General features: G+C 45.0%; 3 protein-coding genes across 3 annotated transcripts in view; 2 read left to right on the top strand and 1 right to left on the bottom strand.

Moving 5' to 3' along the window:
* The window catches only part of marchf2 (membrane-associated ring finger (C3HC4) 2), a 12,915-nt gene extending 5,825 nt beyond the window's left edge, over nt 1–7,090 (top strand). Inside the window, exons 4-5 of the mRNA XM_061238597.1 lie at nt 51–260; nt 1,116–7,090. Coding sequence (XP_061094581.1) covers nt 51–260; nt 1,116–1,271 — 366 coding nt within the window. The 3' untranslated portion in view covers nt 1,272–7,090. The remainder of the gene's footprint in view (nt 1–50; nt 261–1,115) is intronic.
* On the bottom strand, nt 6,311–11,986 carry LOC133126403 (ras-related protein Rab-11B-like). The gene is made up of 5 exons (XM_061238598.1): nt 11,762–11,986; nt 9,845–10,040; nt 8,087–8,280; nt 7,766–7,846; nt 6,311–7,657 (listed from the first exon to the last, which is right to left on the bottom strand). Exons 1-5 carry the CDS (start codon nt 11,799–11,801, stop codon nt 7,512–7,514), a joined length of 657 nt encoding a protein of 218 aa, XP_061094582.1. The 5' UTR covers nt 11,802–11,986; the 3' UTR covers nt 6,311–7,511.
* Nucleotides 11,987–12,924: 938 nt separating this feature from the next.
* hnrnpm (heterogeneous nuclear ribonucleoprotein M) lies at nt 12,925–20,744 on the top strand. Its single transcript, XM_061239234.1, has 16 exons — nt 12,925–13,174; nt 13,935–14,104; nt 15,788–15,840; nt 16,595–16,602; nt 16,694–16,787; nt 17,191–17,427; nt 17,719–17,872; nt 18,195–18,244; nt 18,342–18,402; nt 18,589–18,702; nt 18,789–18,830; nt 18,940–19,011; nt 19,135–19,236; nt 19,347–20,002; nt 20,169–20,220; nt 20,341–20,744. The coding sequence occupies exons 1-16, from the start codon at nt 13,140–13,142 to the stop codon at nt 20,502–20,504; spliced, it is 2,064 nt and encodes a 687-aa protein (XP_061095218.1). The 5' UTR covers nt 12,925–13,139; the 3' UTR covers nt 20,505–20,744.
* The last annotated feature ends 102 nt before the right edge of the window (nt 20,745–20,846 follow it).

Below are 20,846 nucleotides of genomic sequence, written 5' to 3'. Positions count from 1 at the left end.
TGTGTTTGTGAGTGTGTGAGTGTGTGTAACCGTGTCTCTCCCCCTCTCAGTGGCTGCGAGACCCGGGCCCGTATAACGAGCGGCGCACGCTGTTCTGCGACATGCTCTGCTTCCTGTTCATCACGCCACTGGCGGCCATCTCGGGCTGGCTGTGTCTGCGGGGCGCCCACGACCACCTGCTCTTCAACAGCCGCCTGGAGGCGTTGGGCCTCATCGCCCTCACCATCGCCCTCTTCACCATCTTCGTCCTCTGGACCCTGGTAAAGCACCTTCCCCTGGGCTGGGGTCTGCTGGACCCTGGTAAAACACTCTCCCCTGGACTGGGGTCCACTGGACCCTGGTAAAACACTCTCCCCTGGACTAGGGTCTGCTGGACCCTGGTAAAACACTCTCCCCTGGGCTGGGGTCTGCTGGACCCTGGTAAAACACTCTCCCCTGGGCTGGGGTCTGCTGGACCCTGGTAAAACACTCCCCTGGGGGCGCCTCGGCACACACCCAGCCCCGTGCCACAGGCAAGCGCTCTCTCTCCATTGTTCCCATGATAAAATTATACCCTGTTACTGGATGACTTTGAGAAGCAAAGCGTTTCTCGTCACGGGTCTATTTTAAGAAGCGTGTTGTTAAGTGGGCGTTTTGAACTGACGCTGTGGTTCTCTCTACGTTCTGTAGTGCCATGGCAACGGAAGAAACTAGAGTAAATTTGACAAGTAGAGTAAATTTGAAAGAATTCTCTTCCAATATCATTGGTTCGTAGTACTCATGGTGCAAGCCCCGTGGACTACCGGCCACAGATGGCGCTGGCACGTTCTGAGTTTGATTTGAGACCCTGGGGCTCATCTCTGCCCTACAGCGCTGTGCCTTAACGCAATGAGCCAGCAGCCCCGTGAAAATTCACTCTGAAGTGTGAGAAAATGACAAGAATTATGAAAATGTACAAAGTGGCTGCTGGAGTTTAAATCTCAAACCAGCCACAATCCTTTTTTTTTTTTTTACCAGCATTTGCCTGGTGGCAGGTGTTCCTTCAGAGAAGTGTCTCTGAACCCGCGTGCGCTTGAGAATCTCTTTCTGCCGAGTGTCTGACACGCCCGCCCCGTGTTCCTCTCCCCTCTCCGCAGGTGTCCTTCCGCTATCACTGTCAGCTGTACTCCGAGTGGAGACGAACCAATCAGAAGGTCCGCCTGCTCATGTCCGGCGAGGGGCCGCACAGCTCCCAGCATTCCCTGCTCTCCGCCAAGCTGATGAAGAAGTCGGCGGATGAGACCGTTGTATGAAGGGCGGAGGAGGAGAGGATGAGGGGGGGTGGGTCTCCTCCCCGGCTCTTTGTCGCGGCACGTCTCCAACCTGAACTTGGGAAGAGTTGTGGACGCGTTTCTGTTTGGATTTTACCCGTTTTATAAGTGTCTCGGCACTTAGCCTTTCACCTGTCTTGATTTTGTTTCATTTTCTGAGCCTGAAATGTAGTCCGCGCAGATTCGAGCCGGTGAGCTGAAGGCTCGTCCCCAGCCCCGATGCCTCATCCTTGCCTCTTTACTTTATTCAAACATTTGGACACGGTTGGGTGGAGAGAACGGCCTCCTGGGTACTGTAGTGAGAAAAGGTGGGCCTGGACACAGCTTTTATGGATGAAACGGCTTTGAACTGTTCTTAAACCTTGTAATTCTTCACAGCAGAGTGTAGCTTTATGCACCCCTTCATGAACGCGTTGTAGCTTGGCTCTACCATAGTCAGAGTTTACCCAGGACCCCACGTCGGGGCTTTGGTTCCTGTCCTTCTGTGGAAGTCGCAGAAAACGGGGCGCGCGTTGATTATAGGCTCCCGGTTGCTAGGTGACGTAGCGGCTGGGCAAAGCTTCCGCTCGATTTTAACCGGGTACTCCTGGTGGGAGGCTGCCTACCTGCCCGCTCTGATGCAGTGGCGACAAGCGCCCATGTCCCATCATGCCTGTCGCGGTCTCCTCCCTTTGTGTCGGTAAACAAGCCCGCCCAGAGTCCTTTCTGCTCCGCTGCTGTCCGAGTGGTGCCGGACACGGGCTTGCCGAGAGACCCATGACTTTCGCAGTGTGCGGAAGCCGTTGAACTGCAAATGACCCTCGTTGTTTTCCCTGTGAGAACGGGCGTCAGTGACAGACTTATAGCCACGGGTGCGTGCAGTGAAACGCAGAGGATGCTTGTCCCCCACAGCGAGTGTTCAAATACCACCCCTAGCAACATGCGCGTTATTGCACTATGTTAAAATGTTTTTGACGTTTCGCGTTTCTTTCCCTTCTTTTCTCTCTGCTCCCAGCGAAGTGACGGGGGTGAGTTTCAGTGTTGAGTGTTCAGTGACAGGGGTGTTGGAAAGAACCCTGAACACCACTTTGTAGCAATGCAGCCAGGCTAGCACAAACGGGCCACCCAGTCTAAGACTGGGATTTTCCAGCCAAAAAAAGGCCACGGCACGTGGGTTTACCCCTGGTGTGATTGGGAAACAAATGTATTTTTCCACGTCCGCATGTTTAGCTGAAGCTGACACTGGTTAGGGTACCCTGGAGAAGACACTGGAGAACTCCCACACAGTGAACTGAAGAAGCCTGCTTTCATCTGCGCCTTTCCTCACCGTCTTAATTACTCCATGTCTGAGTGCTCCAGCTCGGAAACCAGCCATAAGGCAGGAATGGGCCGCTCTAATTCAGATATACTCTCCCCAAGGAACGACAGGCTTTACCTCTAAACGCTGTGTTTAGAGAAAGAGTCAGTTTAATCTTTAGATCAAGAACTGGGTGTCCAGGATCATCTTCTGTTTTCAAATGCGTCATTGTGTATCAAGTACAGCCCAGTTACTGTAACGCAAAACGTTCTCGCCACGTTACTGGAATGTTTTAATCAGTGTAATAACATTGCCACTGCATGGCAGCAACATTGTGAGAATATTTTAGGTCAGCTGGGGTTTGAGTGAAAGGGGAGAAAGGAAAGTGCAGGGTGTACAAAATGGCCGCTCAAAGGTTGCCGTGGCAGCGCGACGGTTGCTTCGTCAGGATTAAAAATCTGAAAAGCGAGTTCTGATCCATTTAAACTGAACGGATGGTAGTCGGAGAGATTCCCAAAGCTGTGAATGCAGTTACGTAGGCTCAGATGGTGCCCAGGGCCAAATTTCACTCGATCTTCTTGCCGATGAGGTTTCCTTGAGATAGCCCTGGTTGTGACACAGAGGTGTATTAATAGAAATGTCCTTGGTCAGTCCGTTCCAGTGTTGGGCGTGTTCATCTGTTTACAGCTCTTCACAGGAGCAGTCCACGGGCTGATCTGACCACTGTTGGGAAGATGCCTCTTTGTAAGGGAATTATGCAAAACTAACCTTCAGTGATGCTCATAGATTTGGTGCCTGAATGCGGTTACAATAGTCATGGTGTTCACCTTCAGTCAAATGTTTTTATAAATGTGTACTGGAATATTATTCTGTAAAATTATTATTCCCTGCTTTGTAGTGTCCATGTTTGGTTTACAATTAGTTTGACATTTAGGTTGTTGTTTTTTTTCCCCCCTCTTATTGAGTCAGTATTGGTGGTCGTCCCTCGTTTGCTTGGACAAAACTGAAAGTTCACAACCTCCTTCTATTTAAATCTACAACGCACTGGCTTAGAAGGCCCTTCTAGAGCAAAATGGCTTACTTTACGCTCTTTCCACACTCGGTGGTTTGTGCTTTTCCGCGTTACGGAGATGCGGTGGTAATGATGTAGCTAAAGTGGCCAAGGTCCTATGATTGACAGCAGCTGGATGCGGTTGCTGTCTGCCCATTGGCCAGGTTGTGATGAGGCTGGATTCAAGCTCGAGCATGATTGGTGCATTGAAATTGGGCGGTAGTGTGACACAGATGGGAGCAAATGTAATTTGTCTGGAATTAAGTGCTCTAAAAATGGGACTAAAACGGAAAAGGATTTTCCATTTGTCTGTCTGGATGAAATCCAGACCCGTAACCTGATGAAAACAATACTGTATTTTCCTTTTGATTTGAAAATGATAATCCTACGATTTGTAAGTGATGAAATTGCAGTAGGAGTCAAATATTAATCCGTGTTCAACATAGTGGGTGACAAAATGGAAGTTCCCAAATCCCCTGTCAGGTGGTACATTATTGGATTGTAATCCTGAGCAAAGCAAAAATCCTGCATTGGGCCTTTTTTCTCTCACCACAATTGCAGGGAAACGATAGACTGTGTTTAGCTGTGGATTTGGGAGGTATCTGGTAGAACAGTGACTCAGCACCCTGGCCTCCCGCTTCCATTGTGAAGTACAGTAATATGTTTAAACAGACGTAACCTCTGAATTCTTAGCGGTCGTCTAGGTCAGTGGTTACTCTGCAACAGGAACAAGATAAATGGTAATACTACACGCAACGAATGAGCCACTCCGCTCAGAGGCTTTCCTCTGCGGTGAAGAACGCTGCCCTGCCCATTGTCATCTCTCCTTGGTGCGCTCCCAACCAAAAACGCTGGTTGCTTTCCAGACCCAGGCTATGAATCTTTCTGAAGTGCGGAGTATTGCAACACTGAAAGCGTCGATTAAGGAAATAACATTGCAATTGAACCTTAAAAGAGCTCTTCAATCTTTAATACTGGTGAATGAGAATAACCACTGACGGCATCTGCTGTGTGGGGACGAGGTTTTCTTTCGATGCTTCGCTGTACTTGCCCAGGGCTAGCCTGCAGTGATCAACTGCCTAACCGCTAAAAGTAGAAAGACATGTTCCTGTAGTATTCCAGCAAGTTACAGCACGTCGTCCTTTCCAAAGAAGCATGCATATATTTTTGTTTATTTATTTGCTTTTAATATTTCAAAGCACTTTTACAAATGTATAGGGTAATATACTTCAAGTACTTTTGAGATACTGGCTTGATTCATAATCCAGATTCAAAAGGGATTTATATAAAGTGTTATTTCCTGTTTTCATTTTAATTTGACGGTAATAAATGATGCTTTTCATTTTTCATTGTTCTGAATGTCTGTTCGTAACGAATTCGGAGACATGCAAGACTGTCAAAATAATATATCAAAAAGCTATTTTAATTACTAATGACTAATTAATTGTGATCTTTAAGTGTATGGTGTACATACTGTATATATTATGGCACAATTTTACTTATACAAGTGAGCAACATCATTGATGTTGTTTACCAGGCAGTGTAAAGAGAAATGTATGTCTGTACTGTATTAACCAATATTTATGGGCTCTTGTATGCCAGCAAAATAAGCTACTAAAGTTAAAGGAAGTTCTTTTAAGATGGGTTAATCTCTTCATGTTCTATTGCCTCCATTGGATTTATTAATTTTTTCAAGAGGCTTTTGTTTTCAACTCTGTCCTTTTACATACTTTTTTTTTGTCAGGGATTAATATAAATTATATAAAACTAAATTATAAACAACTAGATAGTGGTAGTAATTACATGCATCCATTTATGCATAAATTGAAAACCCAATATTTGCTTGGCTGTTTGAAATTGGATGACAGTAATTGTAATAATTGCTAACTTTAGAAATTATATACACACACCAATCTCAAGTTACAGGATGTGTAAAAAAAGGTTGAATTTGTTTATTTTTTTATGACATGTTGAACTCTGGCTTGGATCTGTATTCTTAATTTGTATGTTTAAGATGGTGTATGGTATAGATGGACAGGTGCTCCAGGAAGTGAACCATTTCTTTGCCAGCTGTGTTGGCTTGGGTGGGAAACATTTCTGTTTCCTCACAGTCATTGTGGTCACCTACACCTGTTTTGGTGATCCAGGTGAATGATCCAGGTGAGTTCAGTGTTAGAGGGATATTAGAATGATATGTCTTATGCCCTCCACCACCCACAGTTGTAAGATGTGTGAAGTATTGGTTTCATTTTTAACCACTTGAAGAGTAGGTTTTTGGAACACTTTTTCAAAAATTTGAAACGCAGCTCCATTGCGTTCAACACTTTCTTTGCTTAAAGATTCTCTGCTTTCAGTTACCATTGGTGATTGCCACATCAGCATTGGAATGTCTAGTTAAAAACATTCTAGTCTCGTATTCTTACACCTTAGGGGTTAACGATATGTGACAAAGTATGTGCTTCAAAGATTCCTAAGTGATGAATGGGCTCCAATCAGATACGTTCTTTTAAATTTACATTTTTTCCGTACTTTTAAACAGTATTTTTGCGTTAAACTTCTCAAATATGTTTAGTGCCCCATAAACAACATAGTTTGGACACAAGGCATTGGTAGTTTTCATGCCAGGGTGATACCGGCTGTTATGGGTGTGATGGTAAAAAATGAATGCCACAAACGCACACAACCACAGCGCCCTGCTTTTCCAACATTGATTTATTTCTGTCCTTAAAAATCTGCCTGTCTGCTTGATACAGAATGTACACAATGAGAGGAAAGGTGTCGAGTTTATGTTTTAATGCATATCATTCCAAAATAAATACCAGTCCTGTTATTAAATATCAAATGTCCATCATTTTGGAGGGAATGTCTGCCATCAATTCCAGGGACATGAATTTGGCTCTCTAGAGAAACTCCTCCCCTTTCAGGACTTTTATTTTACTCTTAACTGCATAATGGACCCTCGATTTCCTGCATACTCCTGTCACTGAGGGTCACCTAACCAACTACAATTCTGCCCCCTGAACTGAACTTTTCTCTACCCTTCTCATTAGCGAATAAATACATTATTCTCAAAAGACAAGACTTATATGCTCTACCATCTACTGGACTGTGCATGATTTAATTCTGTCTCAAATATTTGCACTTTAGTTTCCAGAGAGTACTAATGATTCTATACTGTATGTCTCCACGCTTTAGTGTACTATGTTAAGCTTTAAACAAAAGTGTAAAAGGGATTCAGGACACATTTAGTTTACATTGTTAATATATAGATCCTTTTCTACCAGACCAATTACTAATTAACGTAATTCAGCTGCAGTATGTCTTATGCCCCTATCTCAATCATTGTCAACTGTAAAATATACGACGTCTTTTTTTCTATTTTAAATTCTTGTGTTTATGACTAAATAAAGTATGTTGGATACAATAACGGCAACAATCAAGGTCGTTTTTGGCATGATCATTAATTGTGTGCAACTCTCCAACCAATACATCACTGATAAAATGGTACAGTATTTTGCATGATTCTTGTTTTGAACTAACTGTACTGTAGGGTGGTCGGTGTGCAGGGCCCCACCTTGTGGACCACATTGGTAACTACATCACTGCAGTATCACTTCAAGTATCATTGTGAATTTAATAGCTAACTACTCTGCCCCTGCACTGCAGGAGCATTGGAGGGGGCAGGCCATGAACGACAGACAGAGAAAGAGAGGTTGTAAAACTTCATTACATGGCAGAAGGTCACGTGAACGTTAACAAGTAATAAAAAGAAAGAATTGTGTTTGTGTGCAGGTACGGGGAGCAGCAGCAGCACAATATTCAGGAGCAAAGCGGAGACCGGAGGGGCGGGTAGAAGGGGGGGGGGGGGTCCTGATGGGGGTCAGGGGTCACGGGGTCACAGGTTCTGACAGCACTGCAGTTTGTTGCCTCTTTGCCCGTCGGTGGTGGGCGGAACGCTGATGTCCACTACGTTGTTGCCTGGAGACTCGTCGTGTGCCGACCGGTCAGCGATCTGCTTCTGTGACACGATGCGGTAGATCTCTGCAGCGGGGAGAGGCAGCAGGAATAAGCAGCAGGTTATTGCAGTTACAACAGGAGATAAAACATTATAATATTACAATATTAGCCAATACCAAATAACTTCTGTACCTGTGAGAATGTTCTTGAAAGCCTCTTCTACGTTGGTTGAGTCCAGCGCTGATGTCTCAATAAAGGACAGGTTATTCTTCTCTGCAGATGGAAAAGGAAATAGATACAGACAGTCAGGGTTGTGCTGGTGGCTAACGCTAATGCTAACCCACAGTGTGTCTTGCTGGTGGCTAACGCAAACCCACAGTGTGCTGGGCTGTTGGCTAATGCTAACGCACAGTGTGTCTGGCTGGTGGCTAATGCTAACGCTAACCCACAGTGTGCCCGGCTGGTGGCTAAGGCTAACCCACAGTGAGCCCCCTCAGCAGGGCGGAGCGTTACCTGCGAAGGCGCGCGCCTCATCGGTGGGCACGGCCCTCAGGTGGCGCAGGTCGCTCTTGTTGCCCACCAGCATGATGACAATGTTGTTGTCGGCGTGGTCTCTCAGCTCCTTCAGCCAGCGCTCCACGTTCTCGTAGGTCAGGTGCTTGGCGATGTCGTACACCAGCAGGGCCCCCACTGCCCCTCGGTAGTACCTGAGAGAAGCAGCACAGGTTCACACACAGGAAGACTTGTTCCTACAGCCCCCTAGCTCAGCTCCATTAAGTGGACTAGGTTTTTCAGAATGTGTTTTCAAAATTCTAAGTCAGGGTTCTGGAACTCCTCTGCTTTCAGTCACCAGCACTGATTGTTACATCAACATTAGAATGTTCAGTTGAGACATTCTAATTGCATATCTGCGATTTCACACCTGAAAGGGTTAACCAGTAGTGGCTGTTACACCAGTGTTAGAATGTTCAGTTAAGAACATTGTAGCGTAGTGACTAATGAACACAACGGGAACCCGGAAGGTTGGTGGTTCAAGCCCCAGTGTAGCCACGATAAGCCTTGAGCAAGGCCTCCCGGGCACTGCACTGTGTCTGCCCACTACTCCTAAGTAACTAGCATGGGTGAGCAAATTACCCCGCGGGGTTCAATAAAGCATATCTTCATGTTTGCAATCACATACTCACACCTAAAAGCGTTGAGGGAGATGGGGAGTCTCAGATCTCACAGTGCACTACAACACAACAACAGTCTCAAAGGACACACGCCTTCATTTACTTACTCTCTGAGCAACATAACAAATGTCCCTGGCCAGGAGAGTGAAGCCTTATCGATACCACAGGAGTCAAGACTAAAGACTGGCTTAAAACATGTCTCTGGGTGTGTTTCAAACCGCATACTATTCATACTACATTTCAATGAAAATCAGCCTGAAATTTAGTATGAGTAGTATGCTAGTATGCCGTTTTGAACACAGCCTGTGATTCCACCGCTGACGGACTCCCCGAAGACTCACTCTCATGGTATTAGACAGTGGGCAGCCTAGTCGCTAAGGTACATGACCGGAAGGTTGGCGGTTCAAGCCCCAGTGTAGCAACAATAAGATCTGTGCAGCTGGTGGGCCCTTGAGCAAGGCCGTAACTGCACATTGCTCCAGGGGGGATTGTCCCCTACTTAGTCTAATCAACTGTATGCTGCTTCGCATGAAAGCATCAGCTAAATAACCGTAGTGTAGTGTAACATATGCTAGCAATTGCCAATTTAAAGGTGCAACAGTTTCAATGTTTACAAAATTGGGCTTCAAATTGCTTGCACAAAGCAGTTTTCCATTTTGCTAAATGTAGCAATTTAATTTGGTTAAAGTGCTGCTGTTTTGCTGCTGCTGATACTTATCCTTGTCCAAGGTTGTGTTTGAGGATTTCTGGGAGCTGTGTCACTATAGTCACTAATCACTATAGTGTGCACTGTACCTCTACTGACATGATGGGCAAAGTCAATAAGATAAGCCATGTGGTTGTATATAAGCAGTTGAATCTCCACTGGATATTGTGCAGCACAACTCCCACAAGCATGGCCAAGTTCCCATGTAAACATTCCCACAATTATTTGTATATTATTGTGGCTCTACATACTGAAACCAATCCTAATGATGGTAAGTCATTCTCTGCGTCCTGAAAGATCGCGCACCATTTTAAGACCCTTTCCAGCTAGGGTGAGGTGAGCTGATATCCCAGAATGCCCCCAGGCCCTGATGTCACTTCCTCCCGCACTCACGCTGAGGTGATGGCTCTGTAGCGCTCCTGTCCCGCCGTGTCCCAGATCTGGGCCTTTATCGTCTTCCCGTCCACCTGGATGCTCCGGGTGGCGAACTCCACGCCGATGGTGCTCTTGCTCTCCAGGTTGAACTCGTTCCGTGTGAATCGGGACAGCAGGTTACTCTTCCCCACGCCAGAGTCTCCAATTAGCACCACTGTGGTGAATACGCATGGTCAGAAACAGTCTTACAGGCTTACAGGCAATAGTTAGTTATCTAGTTGAGGCTTTTATGCAAAGCGACTTATAGTAGGGCACAATACAAATGTAGGAGCACACAAATGCATCCCAGTTAGTCGAGGTGCACCTAAAAAAAAATTCCAGTTAGCACATACATTTTTAAGAGCAAATCCCCTTGAAATATAAAGCCCTGCCCAAGAGGCCCAGCATATGGGGGACAGGCCTCCCACAATTTCACAACGCAACTGAAGACACCCCACATGATTCACTGGACGTGTCTGAAGAAATAGCTCAGCTTCTGCCTACACTACCTCAGTTATTATTGAGTTAACTGTCAATTTCTTAAGACACTGTGACTCAGTGGTGCTTCAGAATTGTGGGTGGATTGGAATACAAAAGCCATTTTCAACAAACTGAAAGAGCGGCCGACGCAACATAAACATCTTGTGGTCTAAATACTTTGCTTTCTTATGAAGTGAATCCATATTCAGGGTGTGTTAATGCTTAATCCTTTCACATAAATAATACGATGAAGCCATTTTATTTCAATATGAGCATGTGTGCATAGATGAGCCTGGATATTCAGCAAGTGCGGCGCGATCAAGGGGAAACTGCGGAGCCGGAAAGTGTTATTGTCCTGTCCCGTCAGAGGAAATATAGTCGAACTTTGTCCCCCTGGATACGCTGCAGGAAGCTGATAACCTGTACAATTGGAAATCTGAGTCGACGGTTTTGGGCCTCTTTCCCTTTTCTGTTGCCACAGTGATATCAAAGTGGCTAGACCGGATACCTTTTGGTCCTTCAATAGTACAGTTTATGTTGCCGTTATGCGTCAGTGTGCAATGGAAGTTTAGAAAGAGAGGCCAAACAGAGCAGCAATTTGATACGAAACGATTCCAATCGTTTAATTCCAATTATGAAAAATTAGCAACTGTAATAGAATATGACGCACTGTGATTGATGGTTGAACGCGTTGTTTTACCAGTAGTGATTGTTCCAGCTAAAATATTGCGATTAATTCCATGTTACAGAAGCATATGGTAGGCTATATACTGCTTTTCTATCTGTAGCATCGAAACCACAATAAGCCACTGCCATTGGATAATAATTAGTGTCACCCATTGTGCACTGTTATAACGTTAGCTTGTTGTCAATTAAAATAAAGTAACCAAACGTTCACCTGGATGAAGAAAACGTAATCATTTGATATTACAAAACTGTTGAAAAGCTGTCATTTACGACAACTGTAGCTCACAATATTTTACAATATTTTACATAGCCAAAAATAGAACATTGGATTGCTCTGTTTGACATTATATATCTAACCAAAAACACATGTGCATATTTTGTTTCTGGCGTCTTGATACTGGCTAGATTCCCAGTTGCGGATGTTGCAATGATATAATGAATGACAGTTCCTTTACGAAGCCTATATTCTGTTAGTTAGCTCGCTAGCTGGTAATACAACACTGAAACATGGCTGGCTAGCTAAATACGTCTATTAGCTATAAAATATGCGACAAAAACATACGACAACACAGACCGAATGGCACAGAACAACATGTAAAGGCAATGTGTGATATATCTTTCTATTCGGAATTATGAAGCAAGATACGCATTATTAAGCAATACAATGCAGGAAAACTCATTGCTAGCTAGCTAAATAGCTCAATACGTCGATAGCTAGCGCTACTTTACCTTTGAACAAGAAATCGTACTCATCATCTCTGTTCCCCATGGTTTGAATAAGAAAAGCGCCCTGGACGACAATCCGCTAAAAAGAAGCCGACTTGATTTTGTATTTCGAGTCTAGCTAGCGATGTGCAGCTGCGAGTCCTTTTTTCTACCCAGTGCGCGAGACAATGCGCTAGCTGTCACCCAGATCCGACCGCAGGAAGAAGGGATCTTCCTGACTCTGCAGAAGGGGAGGAGTCCCTTGCGTTCCCATACCATGCACACGATGGTGCTAATGGCATTCCGTAACAATACATTTGTGGGACATTCGAGTGGATAATGAATGTCATGCTTATTTTTGCTTCTTTTTTTAAGAAAGATATACAGATAATCAGACATTTGTATAATCAACTGGCCAACGTCGTTAGCTTGTCAGTCCAGGAGTAACGTTACATTATTTATCGATTTTGCTGCTTCATATTCTAGCTAGGCTCGGCAAGTAACGTTAAACGACAGGCAGAATAATTAGCTAGCTGCAGTTGCTCCGCAACCGCCACAACGAAAGTAGTAAGCTTTCTATCAATCCTGATTTTTTTTGCTAACGTTTGTGGGGTGTCGGGCTTGTGAACGTTTATCGAACGTTTATCAAACAAATAGCAAACGCCAGGCAAGCATAGCTAATTTAATAGCTAAATAATGTTAGTCGAAAGTTAGAAATAATAAGTTAGGAAGCTAGGTAATTTAAGTAAAGGATATCAAATGCAGCTAAAAAGACAGTATTTATGAAATAGCTAAACAGCGTGTAGTTGCGACATATTATTAATATTATTATTATTATTATTATTATTATTATTATTATTATTTTATTATTTAATGATAAGTCCCCCAACTGCATCACCATTCTGACGAACGTGACGCTGGTTCCTGTTGTCATGGCAACACCTCACGTAGCTCTATTGTTGGGGATAAGGGTTACTTTCACCTAGACTCTTTCTCTTAAATCGACGTAGGAACGGGTAGTACTATATATAACTACCTGCAGGTTTATTCATATGTTCATATACCGAACAGATATGAATAATATTTCTTTCTACAATCAGCTTTTACCTCCCTTAGTTATTAGCTAACCAGTGGCGTCAGAAGAAATCCCAGCATTCTCCGCGCCGATAAAAACCCAAAGGCTTCCTGCCCGCCATTTCACTTTTGGGTAGCTAGTTAGCCGGCTTGTGCGTGTTTTACTTGTAAACAGATAATTTCGCTTAACGTTGATTAAATTAAGTTATAAATCGTATTTTCCGAATTTATATTGCCAGATTTGTTTATTAAGGCAATTAGAAATTACTCGTTCGTAAACTTCATCCTTTTTCATTCAATAACGTAATTAAATAGAAGCTGCGCCAAAATGTCGACTGATGGCGTTGACAAACCAGGCCTGGGGTAAGTTTCTCGTGTTCATTGTTCGCCGAATAGCTTGGTGCCTACGTGTTTGCAATAAATATGGTAAAAGCTCGCTTTAATGACCTGTTCGTATAGATAAATTACCAACGTTGGCTAATAATGCGATCAGACCATACGAAATGTTTGGTTAACTTAGCTAGCAGCTTGTACTCCCGTAGATGTCGATTTGGATGTTTGCTAAATGCGACTGCGGTTAGCTAGCTTCTGCTAACTAGCTAGCATTCTATGGCGCTTCTTTGAACATTGTTCACCGGTAATGTAGCGAAAGCCTAGCTAGGTAGGTTATGTTAGGTAGTGCATGGCTTCTTTATAACGTCAGCTAAGGTCTGCTGTAAGCTAGCAATACGGGTCGTAGCTTCGCTAGAACTCGTGGTAACGTTACTAATTGAATATTAGCATTAGCTGGGATTAGCCAGTTAATCTATTGTAAAAATTGTACGATGTGCCAAATTGTACGATCAAACCAAAGTTGATCACATACACGAGGCTGGTTTGTTGGAGCGCGGTAGTAACGTCGAAGAACAATGGAGTTTCCTTTTAGCTAGGCTAATTGCACTGCGCTAGACGCATGGTCGATTGGGTCGTCGTAACCCTGACCCATTTTTTTTTAGGAGGGGTTATGTGAGGCTGCGGGGCGGAGTCGAGTGGTTCACTTGCGAATGTTGGAAACAACTTTGCAGATCTATCAATGTGGCTAATCCATAATTACCTGTTTTTATTCTCCCATTTTTACCTAAAGTGAAGTGAACGGCAAGCCCGCCCACCAAAGCAGGAAGGAGAGGCCCCAGAAGCGCGGTGGCGGTCGCTTTGAGCCTTACGGCAATCCATCCAAGAGATACCGTGTGTTTGTCAGCAACATACCTTTTGATGTGAAATGGCAAGCGCTCAAAGATCTCATGAAAGAAAAAGGTAACGTATTTTGGGCCAGCTGACGGTGGTCCTTTAAAGTTGTCTTGATAAATCATTTGGGAGTATTTGGAACTCTTAAATGATTTATTTGTGTCGGACCTATCCCATTGTAACCCCTTAAGTAATTTCTAGATACGGAAAGACCCCAGGTGTAAACCGAATATGGGTTTTTGACATTGACTTGTTTTGATTGATTTTAGTGTAGATTGTCTTCCCTCCTTCACCTGCAGTAACGAGTTTTCCGGCTGTGCTCCTCAAATTCAATCGTGACTGGTTATCTATACGTAATGTATAGATGGGTCGACTAATTCCTTGAATTGATGTTGAAAATGTGATTGCGGGCGTTCGTGTGGATCATTCACACATTTGCACCGTTGCATTTTGATTGAGGAATGTTTCGGGTTCACGAACGGGTTCACTTTGGCGGATAAGTTTTGTTAATCGGACTAAGGGGAATATGGCCTTGAGTGCCATTGGCGCGGGGTGTCATTCCAGTAGTTATCGGGGCCTCATTTGCTCCCTATGATTGAGAATTTGCCCGGTGACTGTCCCCAAGTACACGTTTGTCTTTCTCTAATGATGCCAAACAAAATATTGAGGGCAGCAAATAACTGTAGTGGTGCATTGCTAATCTAATGTAAAAACATTGGAAAGTTGTGCATCTATTCTTGCTGCACTGGTCATGCGGCTGTCCTGTTGTAAAATGAAATGTCATTGGCGCTGCTGGTTACAATACAGCAGCTTTGATTTTTTGGAATGGTGCATTGGTGTGTTTGCTTACAACAGTAATATTTTGCGCTTTGCAAATTTAAATTCATCCAAAGATGGTTTGAGTTGATTCAAGGAAAAAAATGTTGTACAGTGCACTGTACAGCTTGTATGCATTCTGTAGTATTAAATTGCTTTCTCTGTTTTAGGTTGGGCACAGCATGTTTACTGATGCCTCGGCAGAAACTTGGCTCATGACGTACATTTTGTGGTGCTGGGTATTTCCTTGGGTGCAGGTCTACAAAGTAAAGCTGCCTCTTATTCTTGTCCTTGTTTTTTAGCTTTGGAATTGTCCTTCTAGCTCATTGCTGGATTGTTTGCGGTTGCCTAAGGTTGACCCTGTATCAATGTTTCAAAGTAAATCGAGAAATTGTTTGGCCAATGATTGATTGCTTCGCTTTCGTTGGCCACAGCAGTTAGCCTTTTTAAATATTTAAATATAAATATTGGCCGAAACGGTGCAGTGATGTTCAAAGTTGCTGCTTGTTTTGGATTAAGCTGTGACTTGAAGAAGGGCATCTTATTTGGTCTCGTTGAACATGTAGTTTTGGGTTGTAATTGGGTTGATTGTACCGTACACGCCATGGTTTACAGAACCGTGAACTTGTCCTTTGGGCCGGCCAAGGGAAGAAGATTCGGTCCCCCGAAGACTTGGTCTGCAGCCTTTTTTTTGTCTCTAATTGCACTCGATCATGGCATAAACGTGGTCCAATTCCACAAGGACAGGCAAAGAAGGCAAACATGCAAGCTTTCTTGTAGACCTGTACTAGTATTGTGTGGCTTGGGTGCTGTTGGAGGCCCTGGGCTTGCTGGTTGAGGTTCTGGCCGCCACCTGGCCATCCATGTATGTTCTAAACACCATTGTTTTCTTGGCTTTTCTCCCTTGGTCTGTGTCGTCTGGAATCTGATTTGTAGTGGGTGAGGTAACTTACGTGGAACACTTAACGGACGCGGAAGGCAAATCGAGGGTAAGTGCAAGAGACGAATCCTTGTTCGAAGCTTGAGTTTCCCCATTTCCTCCCAGATTGTCGTTTTTTTTTTCTGTTTTCAAACTTCTTGAACACGGAACAATTGAGGGGTGTAGCTTCAGAAGGCATTGTTCATACCGTATTTGGCAATGTGAAATACGGTACTGATAGATGAGAGGGATGGTGCCTTTTGAGAATTTGTGGTTTTGAAAAGCTCGTCACAAATGGCCTGCAGTTAGCAGGCGGTCCCCTTTCATGGTTGGCCTTTCATCCGGGAGCTGGGCTCTAAAGTGGGTTCAAGCATCCAGGCATGGTGGTTCAGTGGCTTTCTTAAGCTGGCTTTAAAACCGGTGATGTTGTACAGGTGCACGGGTCTAATTTAACTACCGTGCCTGTATCGTTTATTTAGTTAATTCAAATGTATGCCATTGTGGGAAGCTGATTTGGGTCCGTACGCAATTCGTTCCTTATACCCGTTGCCGTATTGTGGCATTAGACGCTTCTGGGCTCTTGCTGTGGCTTAACCATTGTTACTGTGGATCTCCAAGATTGATAGTCAACCTGGTTGTTAAATGTGTTGACCTAGGTGGTCTGTCAAAGGGGTTATGGTAAATTAATGTACTACAGCTTGTGTGTAAGTTGTACATAACGTGTAACTTAATATTTTCTAAGCTTCAATTAACCTGTATTAATGTGCAATTGCTGTTCTCTTTTTTTTCCCATTGCCCCATAATGGCGTTTTCAATGAATGAAGGGTTGTGCGTAAGTACCCCTTTATACTCAACTTGAATAAAATTTTTGTATAATTTTTATTAGGATGAGCGTCATGTATAACGACACTTCACGTTTGCAGGGTTGTTGAGTTTCGGACTGAGGAGCTGATGAAGGCGGCTGTAGAGAAGGTCAATAAGCACAACTTCAACGGGCGGCCTCTTAAAGTGAAAGAGGTAGGCGTTGTTGTCTACAGCCAAAATTGCCGTTTGAATTGTCCTGCTGTATACGATCGGTGCCGTGATTTGTACCCGGATTTGATCCGTGGCTGATTTCCCAAGCTCTGCTGGAAATCGGCTTGAACTCCTGCCATTGGTGCAGAGTTGCGCAACTGTGTTCCTGGAGGTCTGCCATCCTGTAGGTTTTCCTGTAGACCTGGCACACTGGTTTCTGCTCGTCGGCAGCCCAACGTGATCTCCAGCCGTTGAACGAGGTGTGTTGGGGTTAGGATTGGAGTGGAAACTTACAGGATGGTACAGTTCCTGGGACAGGATTGCACAGCCCTGGTCTGTAGATCTGCAGGTTTCCCTGTTCTCGGTTTGGGCGGTGTTCTTAGTGCTCGTCTCTCCTCCCTTGAAGGACCCTGATGGAGAGTTTGCCCGCCGTGCTGCCCAGAGGGCCCAGGGGGGTGGCGGTGGTGGTGGCCCCCCTGGCGGGATGGGCATGGGAATGGGTATGGGACCAGGTCCAGGAGCTCCGCCTCCTCCGCCCATGGTCAGCGTTCCCCCCAGCCTGATGGACAACCCCAACATCCCCAGCGAGATCATCCACGGCCTTCAAGCTGGCAAGATTGGGAGCACGGTCTTTGTTGCCAATGTACGAGTGTGTCCTTCGTGACTTTTGCATTTGCTTTTTTTTCCTCCGTGTTGAAGTCCGGATTTTGACGTGCCTGCCCTTCAGTTGGTGCAGTGTGTTTCTAATTGCCAACTTCCCATCAGTTTGTGTAGATTTGGTGTAGATCTTTTTATATTTACATATGGGAATTTTGGTCTTTGTGGAACAACCTCAATGTGTGTGATGAATGCACAAATGTGTAGCAAGCAGCAGTCTTCTGAATATGCAAATGTATCAAGTTCTGTCAATTGATGTGGCATTTGTGGGTTGCAGCTGGACTACAAGGTTGGCTGGAAGAAGCTGAAGGAGGTGTTTGGCATGGCTGGTGTTGTGCTACGTGCTGAGTTACTGGAGGACAAAGACGGGAAAAGCCGGGGAATGGCCACTGTGACCTTTGACCTGCCCATTGAAGCTGTGCAAGCAGTCTGTATCCTTTTCATGTCAGATGTCTGCCAGTGGCTGTTAATTTATTAGCATGGTATATGTTTTGATGTGTTAGTATAACAATATTAAAGATGGTATTTACTGTTAGATGCTTACTAAACTTCAGAATTTAAGTAGTGTAGTAAAGAAATTGATCATGTTCACACAATGTCTTGAACCATCTAAATACTGTTAAGTTTTTGAAAATGTAATTAAGTTATTCACTTTGTTAGTTGCAGTGTTGTGCATCAAATCAGTTTCCTTCTGTGATTATTTTGGTTAATTGAAAGCTTTCTTCCAAAGACCTTTCCTTAATGATGGTTTAGCAATGTTCAATGGTCAACTCCTGTTCAATCGGGTCATGCATGTTAAACTGGTAAGTGGCTTCTGCTATAACTTTCTCACTATTTTATAAAATTGGTCTTCAACCCAACTGTTTTGTTAAACCAAAAACTATACCTTCTACCTGGCAGGATGAAAAATCTGCACCAAAAGAAGACTTTGGTCCCCCTGAGGGTCCATCTTCCCTCCCTCGTAAGTTTCTTGTGTTTGACACGTATGGAAAGTCTGTACACATAGCTATGTTGTGTTCCCAAACTTGAACTCAAGAGTTTATTGTAGTGAATGGAGTGTTATAATTTTCAGTTAAGAACATTCTAATGGTGCATTTGTCGTCTTGCACCTCAAGAGTTAAAAAGCTGAATCTTGTGGTCCCTCTAGGTGGTTTGAGTGGCATTGGGCTTGGACTGGGGCCTGGTGGTCAGCCCATCGATAGGCTCCAGATTAACAGAGGTGGGAGTGGTGGTGGAGGAATGGGCAACATGGGACCTGGAGGTGAGGGAGCTACTTTTGATCATCTCAGGTGATGAACATGGGGTTGAGTCACCAGTGCATGTCTGACAAGTCTCCTTTTTTTGTAGGAATGGATGGGATGGGCTTTGGTGGCATGGGCAGAATGGGAGGTAGGTGTGAAACCGGCACACTAAAGATTGTACTGTGAAGCAGGTGTGGTCAGCGACAGTTCAAACCTACTTGTGCACCCACTAAGAATTTGTCCTTTTTGTTTTTCAGGGATGGACAATTATCGAGGTGGAATGAACAACATGGATCACTTTGGACCGTCAGGAATGGGCCGCATGAACGGTAAGCGCTGGAACTGGCCCGAAGGACAATACCTTGGCTTCCCCTTTTCCCCTTTTATCGCTAAGGACCTGTGAAGCCTGCTAATCTCTGGACAAATACCTCAAAAACTTTCTTTTTGGTCAGATGTGGACCGTGGGATCGGCGGTGGCTTTGACCGGGAGTTTGGCCGGAATGACATGGGTATGCAACGGCGCAGTTTTGGAGACTCGAGTGAAAGGGGAATAGGTTTGTATTATGTACCGTACTACGATTTAACTTAAGTCACTGATGTCTCCGTGACTTTTACCAATCCTTTAAATAATGCACTGCATGACCCACCACTATTTGTCTCGCAGGTAGCTCAATGGGCATGGATCGAATGAGCTCCAACATCGATGGCATGGGCTCCGGTGTCGGCCGCATGTCGGGAATGGACCGCATGGGGATGGACCGGATGGACCACATGTCCGACATGGACCGGCTGGGCCCTGGCGGCTTCGACCGCATGGGGTCTGGGCTCGACCGGCTGGGGCCCAGTGTGGACCGGCTGGGCACCAGCCTGGACCGCATGAGCTCCAACGCCGACCGGCTTGGCCAAGCCGGCTTCGACCGCCTGGGTCCGTCCGGTCTGGACCGCATGAGCGCCGGCATGGACTTCATGTCCCCGATGGGCATGGATAGGATGAGCTCCGGCTTGGACCGGATGGGCTCCAACTTCAACCGCGCCGGGTCTGCGGGCATCGACCGCTTCCCGACCACTGGGCTCGACCGCATGGGCTCCACCATGGACCGCATGGGAGGCCCGTCTATGGATCGTATGGGCGGGCCTTCCATGGACCGCATGGGAGGTCCAACCATGGACCGCATGGGCCCCGCCCGGGTGGGCGGCCAGTTCGACCGGCCCGCTGAGATGGAGCGTGGAGGCTTTGGCAGTCCCTTCGGTGGGGCGGGGGCCGGTGGTCCAGGGGCCGGGGCCAACCCCAGGAAAGGCTGCCAGATCTTTGTCAGAAATGTGAGTACAAGTTCCATTTGTGCCCCCAATATGTTACTGAAATGTTGGGTATTAATGTTTCAGTGTGCCTTCCAAACTATATCTTCCATGCAAAATGGATACTGTGCCATTTTGAAGTAATCTCTGCATCCAGTACACTAATGTATGCATCTCTCTCTACGTGTAGCTGCCCTTTGACTTCACCTGGCAGATGCTGAAGGATACCTTCAACTCATGTGGTAAGAGCATTTATCCATGGAATCTTGCCTTTCTGAGCAAACGTCATTGGAGTCCTGTTTGCCTTCTGTTTTCAGGTTCACATTATAGGAGTGCTGTAATGGCCCATTTTCTCTTTGCAGGTATTGTCCAGTATGCTGATGTCAAAACCGAGAACGGCAAGTCAAAGGGGTGCGGCGTGGTCCGTTTCGAGAATCCGGAGACCGCTGAACGGGCCTGCCGGACCATGAACGGCTACCGATTGAGCGGCCGAGAGATCGACGTCAGAATCGACAGGAACGCCTAATCCATCAGAACAGAAATTCCTGTCGTCTTCCCCGTACCATCTATTCCCATGTTTTTTTAGGCCTTTGAGTTGGTGCAAGGAATATGTACTTTTTGTTGTTTTTGCTTGCTCAAGTTTTTAGTGACCAAATCTTATTTTACGTTTCTTTTCTTTTTTTCTTTTTAAAAACGTCAACGCTTTGAATTAATTTCATTGCCTTTCCTATGTAAGGTGTTTTGATAATAAATACCAATGTATGAAGCCTTCTGTCTTGCGCAGTTTTCCTTTTAATGATTTAAGTCATTCATTAAAAAAAATAATAATAATAATTCTAATGGAATAACTTGTTGAAGACCTCGATTG

Source organism: Conger conger, chromosome 4 (assembly GCF_963514075.1).
Source record: "Conger conger chromosome 4, fConCon1.1, whole genome shotgun sequence".
Lineage (NCBI taxonomy): Eukaryota > Metazoa > Chordata > Actinopteri > Anguilliformes > Congridae > Conger > Conger conger.
Note: the sequence above shows the minus strand (reverse complement) of the source record. Positions and strands in the feature narration are given on the sequence as shown.